The 15,297-nt window shown below is 44.1% G+C and overlaps 1 protein-coding gene across 1 annotated transcript in view; it reads left to right on the top strand.

Moving 5' to 3' along the window:
* Arhgap35 (Rho GTPase activating protein 35) overlaps positions 1-15,297 on the top strand; it is a 117,099-nt gene that overhangs the window by 67,984 nt on the left and 33,818 nt on the right. Inside the window, exon 3 of the mRNA XM_031385455.1 lies at positions 1,383-1,527. Coding sequence (XP_031241315.1) covers positions 1,383-1,527 — 145 coding nt within the window. The remainder of the gene's footprint in view (positions 1-1,382; positions 1,528-15,297) is intronic.

The raw sequence follows: 15,297 nt of genomic DNA, 5'->3' as shown, positions 1-15,297 counted from the left end.
CCCCCCCCCCCCCAGTTTGCACCAGAAGTTCTTAAAGAATCTCAGACTAAGCAGAATGTAGCTTGTTCCCGTAAAAGGAATATTAAAATTAGTGAAAATGGGTAGAAGAAAAGGGAAAGGTCGACCTATGACCTGGCAGTTGGACATCTTCTGAGGGTTTTGGAAAGGTCCTGAAATAGGTTTATAGCCCTTATACATTGTTGAGGAGAGCTGTCTACCCTGCTGCATTGGGCTGAGCCACTTGGAAATGAAACCTGGATAACAGAGACACACCATTCTAATTTACCTGGACCCTGTCCTGTTGCCCTCTTCTTTTAGTAGATACTTTAACAAAGGTAGATATTCTAAACCTGTTTCCTTGGCTTTGGAGAGTTTGCATTGGTAAAAAAATGTTTTTTGTTTTTTTGGTTTTTCTCATATGAAATTCAAAATAACTAAATTTAAGGTGATGAGGGAGGCACAGTTTGAATGATTTTGAGGTATCAGTTATAGGGTTAAACGGTATGGTTTTTAGTGATCAGGCATTTTTACTAGTTGAGTCATTTAAACCTGTGTGACTTCTTTTTCTTATAAAGGTGAATGGTTGTGAGGTTTTAAGCAAGTACATATGGGACTTGTTTGGTAATAGTAAAATCTCAGTGGTTGTCACTGCATCTTCTGGTTGGTTGGTTGGTTGGTTGGTTGGTTGGAGACATGGTCTCACAATGATGTAGCACACGCTGGCCTAGAACTCTTCCCCTACCCCATTCCCCACCCCTACCCCCACCCCCGAGACAGGGTTTCTCTGTATAGCCCTGGCTATCCTGGAACTCACTCTGTAGACCAGGCTGGCCTCAAACTCAGAAATCAGCCTGCCTCAGCCTCCTAGGGCTTGAAATTTAGGCATGGGCCTAGATCATATCATTGTATTGTTTCGTTAGTAGGCATTACCATTTCCTAGTGTGGAAAACACCAGGAATTAACCCCTGGCTGATAAATCACTGTATTTGTTTTCTGGAAAGAGGAAATTACTAGTTTTTGTACTCATGTTTGATTTTTCCAAGGCATCAGCCATCTCTGAGTATATACCATCTATTATCCATGTAGATTGCTTGGAAAACTTCCTGTTTACTCCAGAGTGTCCTCAATGGAGGATATGGATGCCATTATGATGTTACTTATTAAGTAAACTTGGCTTGGCTCTTATAAACATTTTTGTTTTAATAATGCAGTCTCACACTAAAGGTAGGACTGTGTGACAACTTTCCAGTATCTTGTACGATATTTGGAGGCCAGAAAATACTATTAGGGAGATGAGCGAATTTGGGTCTGTTTGTCTTGTTTGAAATCTTTTCAACAAAGATCTCACTTTTTGTGCTTCCATTTTTTTCTTTCCTGGACAGAAACCAAAGCCCAAACCCCGGCCATCCATCACAAAGGCAACCTGGGAGAGTAACTATTTTGGGGTGCCCTTAACAACAGTGGTGACTCCAGAGAAGCCGATACCCATTTTCATTGAAAGATGCATTGAGTACATCGAAGCCACTGGTAAGTGCTCCCAAAGCAGATGGTGCCTCCCGCTCCCTGCAAGGAGCTTCCAAGAGAGCTGAAATTTGTGAGCTTTCTGGAAACGAGAGATTCTAACAGAGAAGGACTTGGGTGATCTGACAGCTGAGGCTTCAGTCAGGATGCTAACATGTGACGTTGACTAGACTTAAAAGAATGTGGTAGCAGTTCTGTCCTCAGACCAGAGACAGCTTTAGCGTGTGGCTAGTTGTTTGGTAGTTGCTTGGTTGTTTGTGTTCTCTTGTAGGTCTGTAAATTGCTTGAGGAAAGAGAAACCACTTTATATGGGACACATATTACATTTAGTAGTGGGCACAAGAATTTGAGACTGTTAGCCTTTCTGGCATTCTGATCAGGCATCTGAGACATACATAATTAGGGTCTCTGTCACATTGCTTATGATCATATAGCTTGGTTTTTGCACACAAGAGAATGTGAGATACAACAAAGGGAAGTTGCCTCAAGGTTTTCTGTTTTTAAGATGACAACATTTTACTTGTGTGGATGCTCTATTTTATTGACTTAGGGCTCCTACGTGGCTCTTTGTCTTCCAGTTTCATACCACTGTTTCTCTCTACTTTCTCCTAGCCGCTTTCAGGGATCTTTGAGGAGGTCCTGAAGCAGCTGCCTATCACTATGGATTCCCAAGCATTATTAGTTAAACTTAAAACTGTAGGCTTGGGAGCCAGTGCATACCTTTAATCTCAGCACTAAAGGGGGGCAAAGATATGCAGATCTCTGAGTTTGAGGCCAATCTGCTCTGCATAGCAAGTTGCAGGCCAGCCAGGGAAACAGTGAGACACTGACTCAAACCCCTCATCCCATCCCACCCCACCCTCCATAGGAAAAAGTAAAACAATAGACTTGGGAGGCTAGAGGGAATGTTCAGCGTTTAAGAGCACTATATGTTCTTGCAGAAGTCTGGGGTTTGATTCCCAGTACCCATATAGCAGAATCTTTAAGGTAGAAAATACAGAGGCTTAGGCTAGGTGTATAACTCAGTGCTGGCATGTGCAAGGACCTGAGTGTGATTCTTTACACCTCCTAGCACACAGACACAGGCATCTATGTCCTCTGAATCCTTTCGCCCTTCAACCACTGCCAAGCTAAGCTGCCACTCTATGAACTCTGCCAAATTGCATCTCTGTCCCCCAAACACTGACTCGTCTGAACATATTCCAATCTCTTAGATCTATATTATCTCTTGTTTCTGCCCTCTCCCTTTCTCAGTTTATCCTGCTTTTGTGATCTTGCTGCAGAAAAGCTTTTCCACTCTTCCTCATTGCACTGCTGACCCCCCTCCTGCCCATATGCAAGCCTGTTAGGTTTTATGTTTAAAGAAGACATTGTTTTATGTGCATGTTTCTCGGCCCCTAAGCTCTCTGAAAGCATACCTATTTTTAAAGCAGCTATTTACTTTGACAAAAAGTACACATTTTGTACAGCTTGTTTGAAATACAGAATGCCTGACTACATTGTATCTTACTGCAGTGTTACATAAGATCAATAATAAGTGATTCACCATACCTCTGTTGCTGATCATGAAACATCATCTCCCTGTGTGCTTAAGAAGCAGGGTCCTCGTTCACACCTTAAATCTTGGTAGTTGGGAAACAGAGGCAGGCAGGTCTCTGAGTTCCAGGCCAAACCAAGCTATCCAGTGAGACGCTGTGTCAAAAGAAGAGTCAGAACAGCTGAAGAGGTCTTCTGGAGTCATGATGAATCTGTCAACTCATAGCCCTGCTTGTGTCAGAATCTCTGAACTGTCATCTGTTCAGCAGTAGATCAGTAACCACTGATAACTGGCTTGCCTCATGGAAGTGCCACGGGGTTCAAAAAGACCCACATGAGTGGCATAGATCATGGTGCCTGGCCATAGACATGCTCCAAGAGTCCTGAATCTTTACCACAGGCCACTTTGGCTCTGTGTTGGTATATCTCATCCCTGGCTCCAGAGGCTCTGGTATCATCTCCGTTCCTGTGCTGCTGCCCCAATCCCCCACCTCCAAAAAAGGAGTCCTGAATCCTGATCTGTAAATCAGGCTGGGCCGCTTGGTCTGCTGTCTCTTTGCAAGGATCATAGGTATGTATGTGTCACCACACCCTTAGCTCCTCCGCCCCTTCTCTTGGTTGCCAATTTGAAGGTAGTAAAAGCTATTGAAAGTTGAAAGGGTCTTCATACTACACTGGCATTGTCAGCTATGAATATAAGAATATTCACCAGGGGCCTGCCAATATGTTCAATAGATAAAAGCCTTTGATGGCAAACCTATGATCCATAGTTTAGTAAGAACTACTTCCTGAAAGTCCTTGACCTCCACACATAACCCACAGTATGTATGGGAGTGTGCAGACACACTGATGATGATAATAATTTTGGAAAGAAAGCAGTATTTGCCAAGGGCTAGGGCATATCTCAGTGCTCAGGTACCTGCTTAATAGAAGTCTCAGGTTCCACCTTCACCACCTGAATGAAAAACATCATTACCCTTGATAGTATTAATAGTGTCATTTCGCTGGCCAGTGGTGGTGCATGCCTTTAATCCCAGCACTTGGGAGGCAGAGGCAGGTGGATTTCTGAGTTCGAGGCCAGCCTGGGCTACAGAGTGAGTTCCAGGACAGCCAGGGCTATACAGAGAAACCCTGTCTCGAAAAACAAACAAACAAAAAAAAAGATGTCATTTCAAGTGTAGTCCATGTTTAAATTTGTTCAGCTACTTTAAACTGTCAGTTACTGCTGTGTTTTTTATTCCAAGATGCAAACAGTTATACGCTACATTTGTCTACTAGAACTGTCCCCTCTGGACTTAACCCACCCCCACACAACCGACTGCTACCATGACCTTTTCTGAAGTGTCTAGACAGCTTCTTTACAGAATAACCCATTGGAGTGCTGACTAGAGACATCTCAGTTGCCCTCAGCCCACTTCAGCACTACCCACAACTCTCAGAGCATGGTCCTGGGTAAGTCCCCACTGTGTAGTGGGCACGGGACCACTGCTTCCTCCTCAAGCAGAGCATGTCAGTGATAGGAGTTCTGAGAGCCCTGTGAGCTTGTGTTGAGTGAGTGGGTGAACTGTTTTCCCAGCTTGGACTTTCCTTCAGAAAATAGGTGCTCTCACTGGCCTGTTATCTCTCTTGCTCTTTGCTCGTGGGAGGAATAGCCCTGTAACGGTAGCTTCACATGGGTGTCCAGCCAAGCCCTCCCAGACCAACAGAACCAGCATCCCATCAAACCTTGTTAAAGCAGACCAATCTCAAAAGAACTTGTACCCCAGTTTCTGCATCTGTCCCCTTAATCTTGACACATTGACACACGGCTCTGGCAGATAAAACAAAGCACTGGATCTTGCATTTCGGAGATGGGCTTGAGAGCTCCGTCAAACTCCAGCTGTGGGGCCCATGATGCTTCCACCCATCCAGTTCTCAGCCTTAACAGCACAATTAGCCGGGCATAGACAGCAGAGTGGAACTTGGGGTGAGAGAAGGGCTTAATATTCTATAAATCAGGCAACTAAAGCTATCCTACCACCTTTAAAAATTGTGGGGTTTGGGGCATTTGTTGTTGTTTTGTTTGTTTGTTTGTTTGTTTGTTTTTGAAGCAGTCTCACAGGAGCCCAGGCTAACCTTGAACTTGCTACTTCAGTAAGGATGAACTTGTAAATTCTCCATACTTATGCCTTTTTTTTCCTTATGGCTTTCTCATATGAAAACTGCCATTCTTGATGCTTTATTTATAACCTGGCTTCAGTTGAAGTTCTTCCTGAGTACATTTTCCACCTTAGGTGAATGTTGGAACAACATGGGTGTAGATTAATTCTTGTTCTTACATTTTTCATGACCAGTTTCTTTACCTTTGTTAATGTTGCCTGAAGTTGCATTGTGCTGAGGCAGTGGCCAGTGGTTAGAAGAGCTCCCAGATTGATTTGCAGATGATGTTAGGCAGCTGTGGGGTCAGCCTCTGTGCTTGCTGTGCTAATAGAGTGTTAGATTTTCATCCTCTCAGCTCCAGTTACATGGAAAGGCTGGAAGAGCGCATGTTACCACAGCTGCTCTGGGACCTCCGTAAGAGTCACTGTGCGCTAGGGAGGCTGGGGCTGGCTTTCTGTCATATGTTCTCCTTGGCCCCTGCTTTTCTTTATGTGGAAAATTGCTGGAGGCTATAGAGTCACTGCTCGATTGTGGAGCAGTGTGATTCCTAAGTAACAGAGACTACTGGCCAAGTTAACTGAGTTCCTGCTTCATTGTAGGAAGTAGGAGTATTCAGTTCTGCAGTGTGTTTGTCTGGAACATGGTGAAGGGTCACTTTTAGAACTTCGCTGTTCTAAAAATACCTGTTCAGGGTATGGTTTGATTTGGAAGTGCTCTGGTAATTAAATAAATTTCAAAGCCTAGGTCTCCAGCCAGATTTGAATCAAGGGTTTTTGTGGGCCAGGCAGTGGTGGCGCACGCCTTTACTCCCAGCACTTGGGAGGCAGAGGCAGGTGGATTTCTGAGTGAGGCCAGGCTCAGGGCCCCTCACTGAAACAACCACAGAGGGGAGTAGGTACCTGTTTGATGTCTTAAGTCATAATATTCAGACCGTTCTGTATACCTAACTGGTAGGCCTCAAATCTGATGTTACATTTTTTTAAACCTTTTTGTTTTTTATTATGTATATGGCTGTTTTGCTTACATGTATGCCTGCACTGTGTGTGTGGACAGGGCCTGTGGAGGCCAGAAGAAGGCATCTGAATCCTGGAACTGTACAGTTTCGAACCACCATGTAGGTGCTGGGAATTGAACACTGGTCCTCTGGAAGAGTGGCCACTGTGCTTAACCACTCTGCTATCTCTCCAACCTCCTGTTGGTACATTTTAGTTTTAGCTCCTATGGATTACGAAAGTGCCCAAAGTCAAGCAAGCTTGGCAGCTGCCAAATAATGCCAAAAATGACTTGCTGTCATACCCATCAACTCACTTCCTATCTGAACATGTTTGTGTATGTTGTAAGCTATCATTGTCTTAGGGTGTGTGTGTGTGTGTGTGTGTGTGTTTGTGTTTGCCTGCCTTTCATAATAGCTTATTTATTCTGTTGTTTGGCAAAACCAGGTATAATAGAAAGCAAGCCCTTAGGACAGAACAGGGACATCTTACCCTTCTTTTTCTGGGAGAACCTTGGTGTCATTACAGTACAGGGTTAGTGTCACTGATAAGATGGCAGTGTGTGTGTTCCCATCCACTAATCTCAGAAGCAGTGCAGCATAAACCTCGAGAAAGCCTTCCATCCCTAAGGGGCTGCTCCTAGTTGAGTGCAGTGTTGTAACTGAAGCCCATTCTTTTGTAAAAGTTCTTTGTGGGCCAGGTGTGGTGGTGACACTTAAGCACTCAAGGAAACAGAGGCAGATGAGCTCTTAGTTTAAGGCCAGCCTGGTCTACATAGTGAGTTCAGGCCAGCCAAGGCTACATAGTGAAAGCCTGTCTTAAAAACAAAAAGAAACAAAAAAGTCTTTTCTGGCAAATCTTAGAATAAACCTTACCTTGTTTATGATGTAGTGTGTGGTCAATTAATGGTTCTGTGAAGCAAGTGGTGCTGTCCCATCTACCCTTCCGGGACACTGGACCTATTTTAAGACAGCATTACTGGTCAGGCTTGCCTGAGTGGGGAAGTCCCACATACAGAACTGCATGCTTGTAGGGAGACATCATGAGTACTCATGAGTAGGGGTAGCAGATTTCATCCAGCCAGTACTCAGTAAATGTATTTATTAACTAAGCACCTCCTATATGCTAAGCACTGTGTTGAACTTGAATTGCCCTCAAGATGTCCAGGATGGAAGAGATATGTTAGCTCAGGGTTTTCCACCCACACCTAGTTCCCTAAATAACTACTCTAAGACTTAATTATTTATGAATAAATGCCTAGGCCATAAGCTTTGGCTTGTTCCCTGACTAGCTCATGACTTATGTAACTATTCTGTGTATTCTATTCTATGTGTACCACATGTCTAGTTACCTTTCCTCAGTTTCATTTGTCCATCTCCTCAGAGTCCAGGTGGCAGGAAAAAAATCCTCCTCCTACCTGACTCTTCCCCAGCAGGAAGTTCTGCCTTCTAATCCTGCCTCAGCTTATTGACCATTAGGTTTTTATTGACAGGTGATTCTTCTACAGAATACCCAGGAGATTATCCCTATAGAGGTAGACATAATCATACATCCATAATTAATCAGAACATGATTGGGTTTTTAAATAATAGGGATTAAAGTGACTAGCAAGATCAAGTGTTGGTGAGGAGGTGGAGCAGTTAGCATCCTCAAAGAAACCACAGAGGCCTGTGGGAAAAGGGGTAGCTTTCCTTTGACACATTATGAAAAAGTTAAATATACACCTGCCATCTACTTCTAGGTATTTAGTTGCCCAAGAGAAATAAAAACATGTTCACCCAGACCTATACCACAGTTTGTATACCTTTGTTCAGGAGATCCCCAGGTGGGAAAGAACCCAGAAATCCCTTAACAGGTAAAAGAACAAACTATGGTGCATCCACCCCATCAAGTACAACTTGGAACCTAAAGGTGCTAGCTTTGCCACACCTACTAACATGACAAACTATGGTTGCCATTCTGCCAAGAGTGACAGAAGCTAGTCACAAAACCACAGAAATAATTCTGCAGAACTCTGGGAGTGAGGCCACTGTCTGGTGGCAGGCAGGTCAAGTGCAGCCTAGGAGCTGGCCCAGGAATGATTTTCTATAAGGGAGCCTGAGAAAACTTGTCTTGATTGTGGTAATTTTGTTCATATACACATTTCATAATTGCTACTTTAAATGGATACCTCAGTAAATCACGCCTTAGTGAAGTCGATCTTAAGTACTCAAGAGGCGCTGGCTGAATGGTTCAGAAAACTTTTGTTTTACAATCTTATAGCCTAATCTGGCTGTGATAGTTCATGCCTCTAATTTCATTACTTGGGAAGCTAAAGCAGGAAGTACTGTTTCAACAATAAATTATTATGTAAATATATATGGGTAGGTATAAATCACTGTTCATGCACACTTCTTTAACCCTAGCACTCTGGAAACAGAGATAGCTGGATCTATGTTTGAGGCCAGACAGGGCTACACAGTAAGACCTGTCTCCTTAGAAAGAAAAAGAAAAAGAGTCACCAAACACATTAAGTTAGTAATTGAAGTACCTTATGCTGGAGAGGGCCAAGCTTACTACGCTCACAAAGTGATTGAACATACCCTGCCCACTAGCAGTACACCCTAACCTTTTGAACTTCCTTGCCAAGTATTTCATCAGAATCTTTATCAGGAGACAATGACTGGATAAATCAGATGTGTTATATTTACAAGACAACTGGCCTAAACTTAACAAAAAAGTCATTGTGAAGAAGAGTTTGAGAACCTAATATGATGCCTCTGTCAGTGAAGCCCTTTTCCTGCATAGGCCAGTGTTAGGTCCACTGGCTATGACCAGATTTGCCTGTGTACCCAGGCTGTCAGTCAGCAGATTCTGAGAACTTCTTGTTCTTCTTGTCTATATTTTAGGAGAAGGCCTGGGATGGCTTGCTTGATGTTAGCCATTGTTTGAGTGGCACCTACTAGTGACATGCTTGGGGTTGATATCAAAATAGAGCTCTCAGAGCAGCAAGCTGAGAAACACTAGACTATGCCCTCAGTAGATTTCTTAAAACTTGTCCCTGAAGTTGACTGTACGTTAACATAAAGCACCATTCATGTGTACAGTACAGATGTACATGATGGAACACACCTGTGCTGCTGCAGTCAGTACAGAGGAGGGGCAGAAGGTGAGCAGTCTCCTAGCTGTGCCCTAGAAGTTCTTTCCCTCAGGAAGGATAAATATGTCCTGGCTCTGACAAGGTAGAATATGCTTTAACAGTAAAATTGTAGGAGATACTCCTTTTGTACCTGGCTTCCCTCATTCAACATTGAAGAGTCGGTCCTGCAGTAAGCATGTGCCTAAAAGGAAGGCTTGAGTAATTCAATTTAGTGTGCTGAACATGATGGCTTTGTGGTGCTGAAGGATGAGGATGGGGACAGCACATTCCTGTAGTAGCTGAATGATTGTACCTGTAGGAGACACTTGGCTGCCCGTGCCCTGCCACTCCTCTCTTCAGTAAGGTTCTCTGTGGTTTCCAGTTCAGACTGGTTTACACCATCTTGATGACCCCAGAATCTTGCTTGCCCAGCCATTGTTCTCTGCTTAAATGTTGCTGAGTGTGTGTGATGCTAAGGTGATGCACAGGTCTCACCCAGACTGCAGAACAGAAGGGTCAGCTCTCAGGTAGTATGAGAAGACAAATTAGATAGGAAGCAAGCTCTAGCTAATCCAATGCCCTGCAGCCACACTTGTCATTCTCTGTGTACGTATGTATGTGGTTCAGTGTTATGTCTCTACTCAGAGGCAACCCCCAGCTCCTTGGCACAAATAAAAAGAACGACTCAGAGCTTCATTTGCCTGGGTAAATGTGTGTATTGCTTTTTGCATGGCAGATTTAGGTTTCACCACTAATTGATGGGAACATCTTCAGGGAACAGCTCTTGCCATTAGATCAGAGGCCTTTGGGAGATGGCCTCTTAGCAAACATTCTCAGGGCCAACTGAGCATCCCTGTGGGGGCAGGTCACAGAATGCCACTGTCATTAACAGTGGATCTGCCACAAAGGCCTTCAGCATAAAGCCCTGCTATACATTCAGCACATTTTGGTTCTGTTATCTTTTTCACTGGTGAATAGTCTGTACAGAATGAACCTCAAGTCAAGCCTTGGGCAGCATAAAGCCCTGCTATACATTCAGCACATTTTGGTTCTGTTATCTTTTTCACTGGTGAATAGTCTGTACAGAGTGAACCTCAGGTCAGCCTTGGGCAGCATAAAGCCCTGCTATACATGCAGCACATGTTGGTTCTGTTGTCTTTTTCACTGGTGAATAGTCTGTACAGAATGAACCTCAGGTCAAGCCTTGGCGTTGCTGCTTACTAGCGAATATTTAACCCTGCTTTGCCTTCACTCCCTATACTATAAAATGGGACTAAGAAAAGCACTTTGAGTCAGTAGGATGATTCAATGTGTTACAGACCTTGTAACATTAGCAAGTGGCCATAACTAATAAGCCTCTTGCCATTGCCTCTGCTGCTGCTGTTGACATTGTCCAGGATATTGCACCCTTATCTGCCCCTACACAGAGGTGCCAGCTCTCAGGGTCCAGACTGGGTGCTCCCCACAAAGAATAATTTGCCTGAAGGACATTCCTTTATAAACTACTAAAGGCTGTAGCAGGGTGGGTCAGCATGGACTCTGGAACCCATGTAATTGCTTTAAAATCCCAGTTTTACCATGACGTGGGCCGAACTGCTTCCTTTCTCCACAGCCAGTGACCTATCCACCTTTTTAGGACTGAACCTAAGAAATTCTGGGGTGGGGACAGAAGAGGGGAGTGGGGGAGGGGTTAAGTGCTTGCCTAGCTCAGACAACCTCAGAACAGGGAGTGGGAAACTGTTGTGGCCATGCTGTGAGATTTTATTTTTAACTTCTTGTTACACACCATTATAGTTGACGTCCCAATATCCTGTTCATAGCACTTCCTGCTGTCCTGGTCTGCCATGCAACTTAGGATTTGCTTTATCCCAGAGATCTCATGTCTCAACTTTATCTTATTCTTGTGTGTTATTTTTCTGCCTGCTCCAGAGAGTCAAAGTAGTTGGCCCAGCACATTGAAGGCTCTGAAAGTAGAAATTGTGCATCTTACACCGTGTGCTCTGTTGAGTATGCCAGATATTCACTGCTGCACAATACACAAGTCCTTGCCCCTATGTAGCATATGGTACAGTTGGACAAAAGGAGAGCAAAGCTTCATAATAAGGAAACGATGAAGGATATTAGTAATTAGTGCTCCAAAGAAAAGAAATGAAGTGTCTCCCCTGGAATATGAACTCTCTGAATTAAGCATATATATTTCGTTGTAGTAAGGTTTGGAGAGATAGGCTTTTGGGTGGATTGGTTTGTTGGGTGGTTCGTTTGTTGAGACAGGGTCTTGCTATGTAGCTCTGGTTGGTCTGATACTCATTGTATAGCCCAGGGTGACTCTAAACTCAGGATCTTTCTTCCTCTGCCTTATTCAAGTGCTGGGATTTCAGACATGTGCTACCACATTAGGCTAAGTTGCTTTTGAGGAGAGTAAAAGTGGTAAGAATTGGAGCCATTCTATATCCTGGAGAAGAGCCTTCAGACAGAGGGATGGTAAGTGGGATGTCTTAAGACTGGAATATTGTAGACAGACTCTGAAGATGAGCACTGTTGGTTAAGGGCTTTGAGGAGGGATGGGATTTGACTTCCTTCTAGAAAAGCAGCTCTGCCACTGTGTGGAGTACCTGAGCCTAGAGGGCTTACAGGCTCTCGCTGTAGTTGCCTTTCTCTAAGTCTCACTCTGCTCTTTCTCTGGAAGGAGAGAAGGCACAGAGGCCCTGGACCCCCTTGTTGCTCACCTACATCCCCAGATCTGCAGTCCTAGCTAGAGTGCTGCAGCTTTACCTGAAAATGACCCGAATAGGAGCTCTCACTGGGAAAACACAGCACAGATGGATCTTGTCTGCCGTCTTTTTATACAGGCACTGTTCAGTGCCATGTTTCCATATTGCTGTTCATCACTGCCTCCTGTACGATGGACCATGGCTCTTCCTTCCTTTCACTCTAGCAGGCTACTAATTTAGCACATCTCTCTTTGTAGGTGAGTTATGTGTCTGTCTGTCTGTTGCCATTCACAAGGAGAGACATGAAAGAATTGCTGTCTTCTGACCATGGGTGGGTACAGCAGGAAGGAGGCCTTCTGCAGGCCAGGAGGGACTCATCACAAACTGAGTTGTCACTTTGAACTTGAATTTTACAGCTTCACAAGTGTCGGAACATAAATGTTGTGTTGTTTCCCAGTGCCTCAAGTATTGTTTTAGGAGTCAGAGTGTCAGTGAACTCAGAAGCAAAGGATTGCTACTGGCTTCAGAACACTTTAAGCCTTTCCTCAGCCCCAGCTCCCTAGCTCCTCAAAGCCTCAGTAAAAGACCTTTGTGCCTATAGGACCACAAGAAAGAACTGGGTCAACAGAACGGGAATTGAGGCGACAGAGTCAGGACAAGACAGAGGTGAAGTGAGGCATACACTTGAGAACCCCAGGCAGAAAAGATAAAGGAACTCTTTTGTATAGTGCCTGGCTCTCAACTGGTTTGAAACAGAAGATGACTTGGGAATCGGATAATGGAACCCCACTTTTGCACACTGAGATGGTGTAAGACTTTGTGATTTCACCCTGGTTTAGGTCCTTTTACTCTTGGCTGGAATACTTCATCTGTTTAGGTTCCGTGACCTCCCAACAGCTTAAGACAAAACAAAACAAAACACAGTTTATCTTTTCACATCAGCTGCAGTTTTGTTGAAATGAGACCTTTCTAGTGTATGTCCCAGAGCTCCTGATAAGTGAAACTAGAATTGGTTTCTGTACGTGGTGATCTATTTTATGGGTTTCAAAAGCCACAACAGAGAACTCTTTCTTCTGTTGTGGTTGTCAGGAGCCAACATTTGGGCTGTGATAGCAAGACAGTGTTTGTGGAACAGTTTATGGAGATGTGCTCACTTCTGGCTCACTGCTCTAGGAAGAGAGGAGCCTGTGTTCTCTTCTAACTAGAAGATGCTGCAGGATCCTAACTCCACAAGCCTTCTGAGATGATTTTCAGCATGGGGCTAGCCTATTAATGCTAGAACAAAAAGGTGTGTGATGATAGCGTAAGAAAAAACAAAGTAGAGGTGCCTGCCCTGGACTTGACTGAATAGGATTTCATTCATTGATTCTGACAGACATGGTCTTTATATATAGAGATATATATTCATCCCAAAGTGGTTTAGAGCTTTTCAATCCTCCTTCCACAGTCTCTCTTCTAAGTGGTAAGATTACAGACTTGTGTCACTGTTCAGCCTAAACATAATTTTCCTATAGATGACGTATACAGCATGCATATGCACTGTTATACCCATATGACGGTCAGAGACAGATTTCAAGTGTCTACTCTCACTATACAAGAAGTAGGGACTCTGCCGGGCGGTGGTGGCACACGCCTTTAATCCCAGCACTTGGGAGGCAGAGGCAGGTGGATTTCTGAGTTTGAGGCCAGCCTGGTCTACAGAGTGAGTTCCAGGACAGCCAGGACTACACAGAGAAACCCTGTCTCGAAAAACCAAAAAAAAGAAAGAAGTAGGGACTCTGTTTCTATGGTTGTGCTATGTACTCTAGACCTGGGAAGACTGGGAGGTACCAAGGCATTCTCCACATCCCATCTCAAAGTAGCTGTGGACTTTGTGAGACACATGTTGCTGTATCTGGCTGTTTTACATGGTTTCAGGGCATTGAACTTGGGTCGTCAGGCTTGCTGCATAGCAAGCACTTTTACCAGCTAAGCCATTTCCCCACCCTAAACACAGTTCTGATTCTAAGCCATTTCCCCAGCCTAAACACAGTTCTGACTCTAAGCTGCCACTCCATAGGGATGGGTGGTTAGTGGTAGGCTCAGGCATTAGCCAGATAAGAAGAATGTGGTAATACCTCTTTAATAACAAGAATGATTTGGAATATTTACTGTTTTAAGGGCATCTTTCTATCTCGCATTTACATTTCAGTGGACGTCTTGATAGCAGTTATATATCTTCTAATCTAACTAGTTACTGGTTCATACTTCCTGTTTTAGGGGCAGTGGGGGCTGAATCTTTAGAGTGATATTTGAAGGAAAGGACTAAAAGGGTTTTTGGTTTCTTTCTCTCTCTCTCTCTCTCTCTCTCTCTCTCTCTCTCTCTCTCTCTCTTTTACAGTTTTTCGAGACAGGGTTTCTCTGTGTAGCTCTGGCTGTCCTGGAACTCACTCTGTAGACTAGGCTGGCCTCGAACTCAGAAATCTGCCTGCCTCTGCCTCCCAAGTGCTGGGATTAAAGGCGTGCGCCACCACCGCTCGGCTTATTATTGTATAATTGGTGTGCGATTTCTCTCTCTCTCTCTTTTTTAACCTTTGTGGTACTGGGCATGAAGCACAAAGCTGTGCTAGGTTAGCTGCAGTACCACAAATCTCCATCCCAAGTCCATGGATTTTTTTCTGAAATACATGAAGAAAAAGCTAAAGCAAGCCTTGCACACATATCTTAAGTGTCATATAACCAGAAAGGTGATAATACGGAGCAGCCAGCTGGAGGCATCCATTCCAAACACATGGTCATGGCTCTACACAAGTACCACAACATACAAGTAGAGGTCAGAGGACCTCTTGAAGAAGTTGGGTCTCTTCTTCAATCATGTAGGTTCCAGGGGTGGAATTCAGGTCATCAAGCTTGGCAAACACCTTTATCTGCTGAGCATCTCATTGACTCAAAGCAGGGTCTTACTATGTAGCCCTGGCTGACCTGGAGCTCATTATCTAGAGCTCTGCCTTTGAATTCAGAGAGATCTGCCTGCCTCTGTTTTCCAGGCATTAAGATTAAAAGCTTCTGCCCAGCATTGGTGGCACACACCTTTAATCCCAGCACTCGGGAGGCAGCGGCAGGCAGATTTTTTTGAGTTCGAGGCCAGCCTGGTCTACAGAGTGAGTTCTAGGACAGCTAGTGCTATGCAGAGAAACCCTGTCTTGAACAACCGAGGGGAAAAAAAAAAGATTAAAGGATTAAAAGCTTCTGCCATCACTCCCAGCCTTTTTTTTTTTCCTTTAAAAAACGAAACTTATGC

Source organism: Mastomys coucha, unplaced genomic scaffold (genome assembly GCF_008632895.1).
Source record: "Mastomys coucha isolate ucsf_1 unplaced genomic scaffold, UCSF_Mcou_1 pScaffold21, whole genome shotgun sequence".
Taxonomy (NCBI): Eukaryota; Metazoa; Chordata; class Mammalia; order Rodentia; family Muridae; genus Mastomys; species Mastomys coucha.
This window is presented reverse-complemented; position numbering and strand designations above follow the sequence as displayed.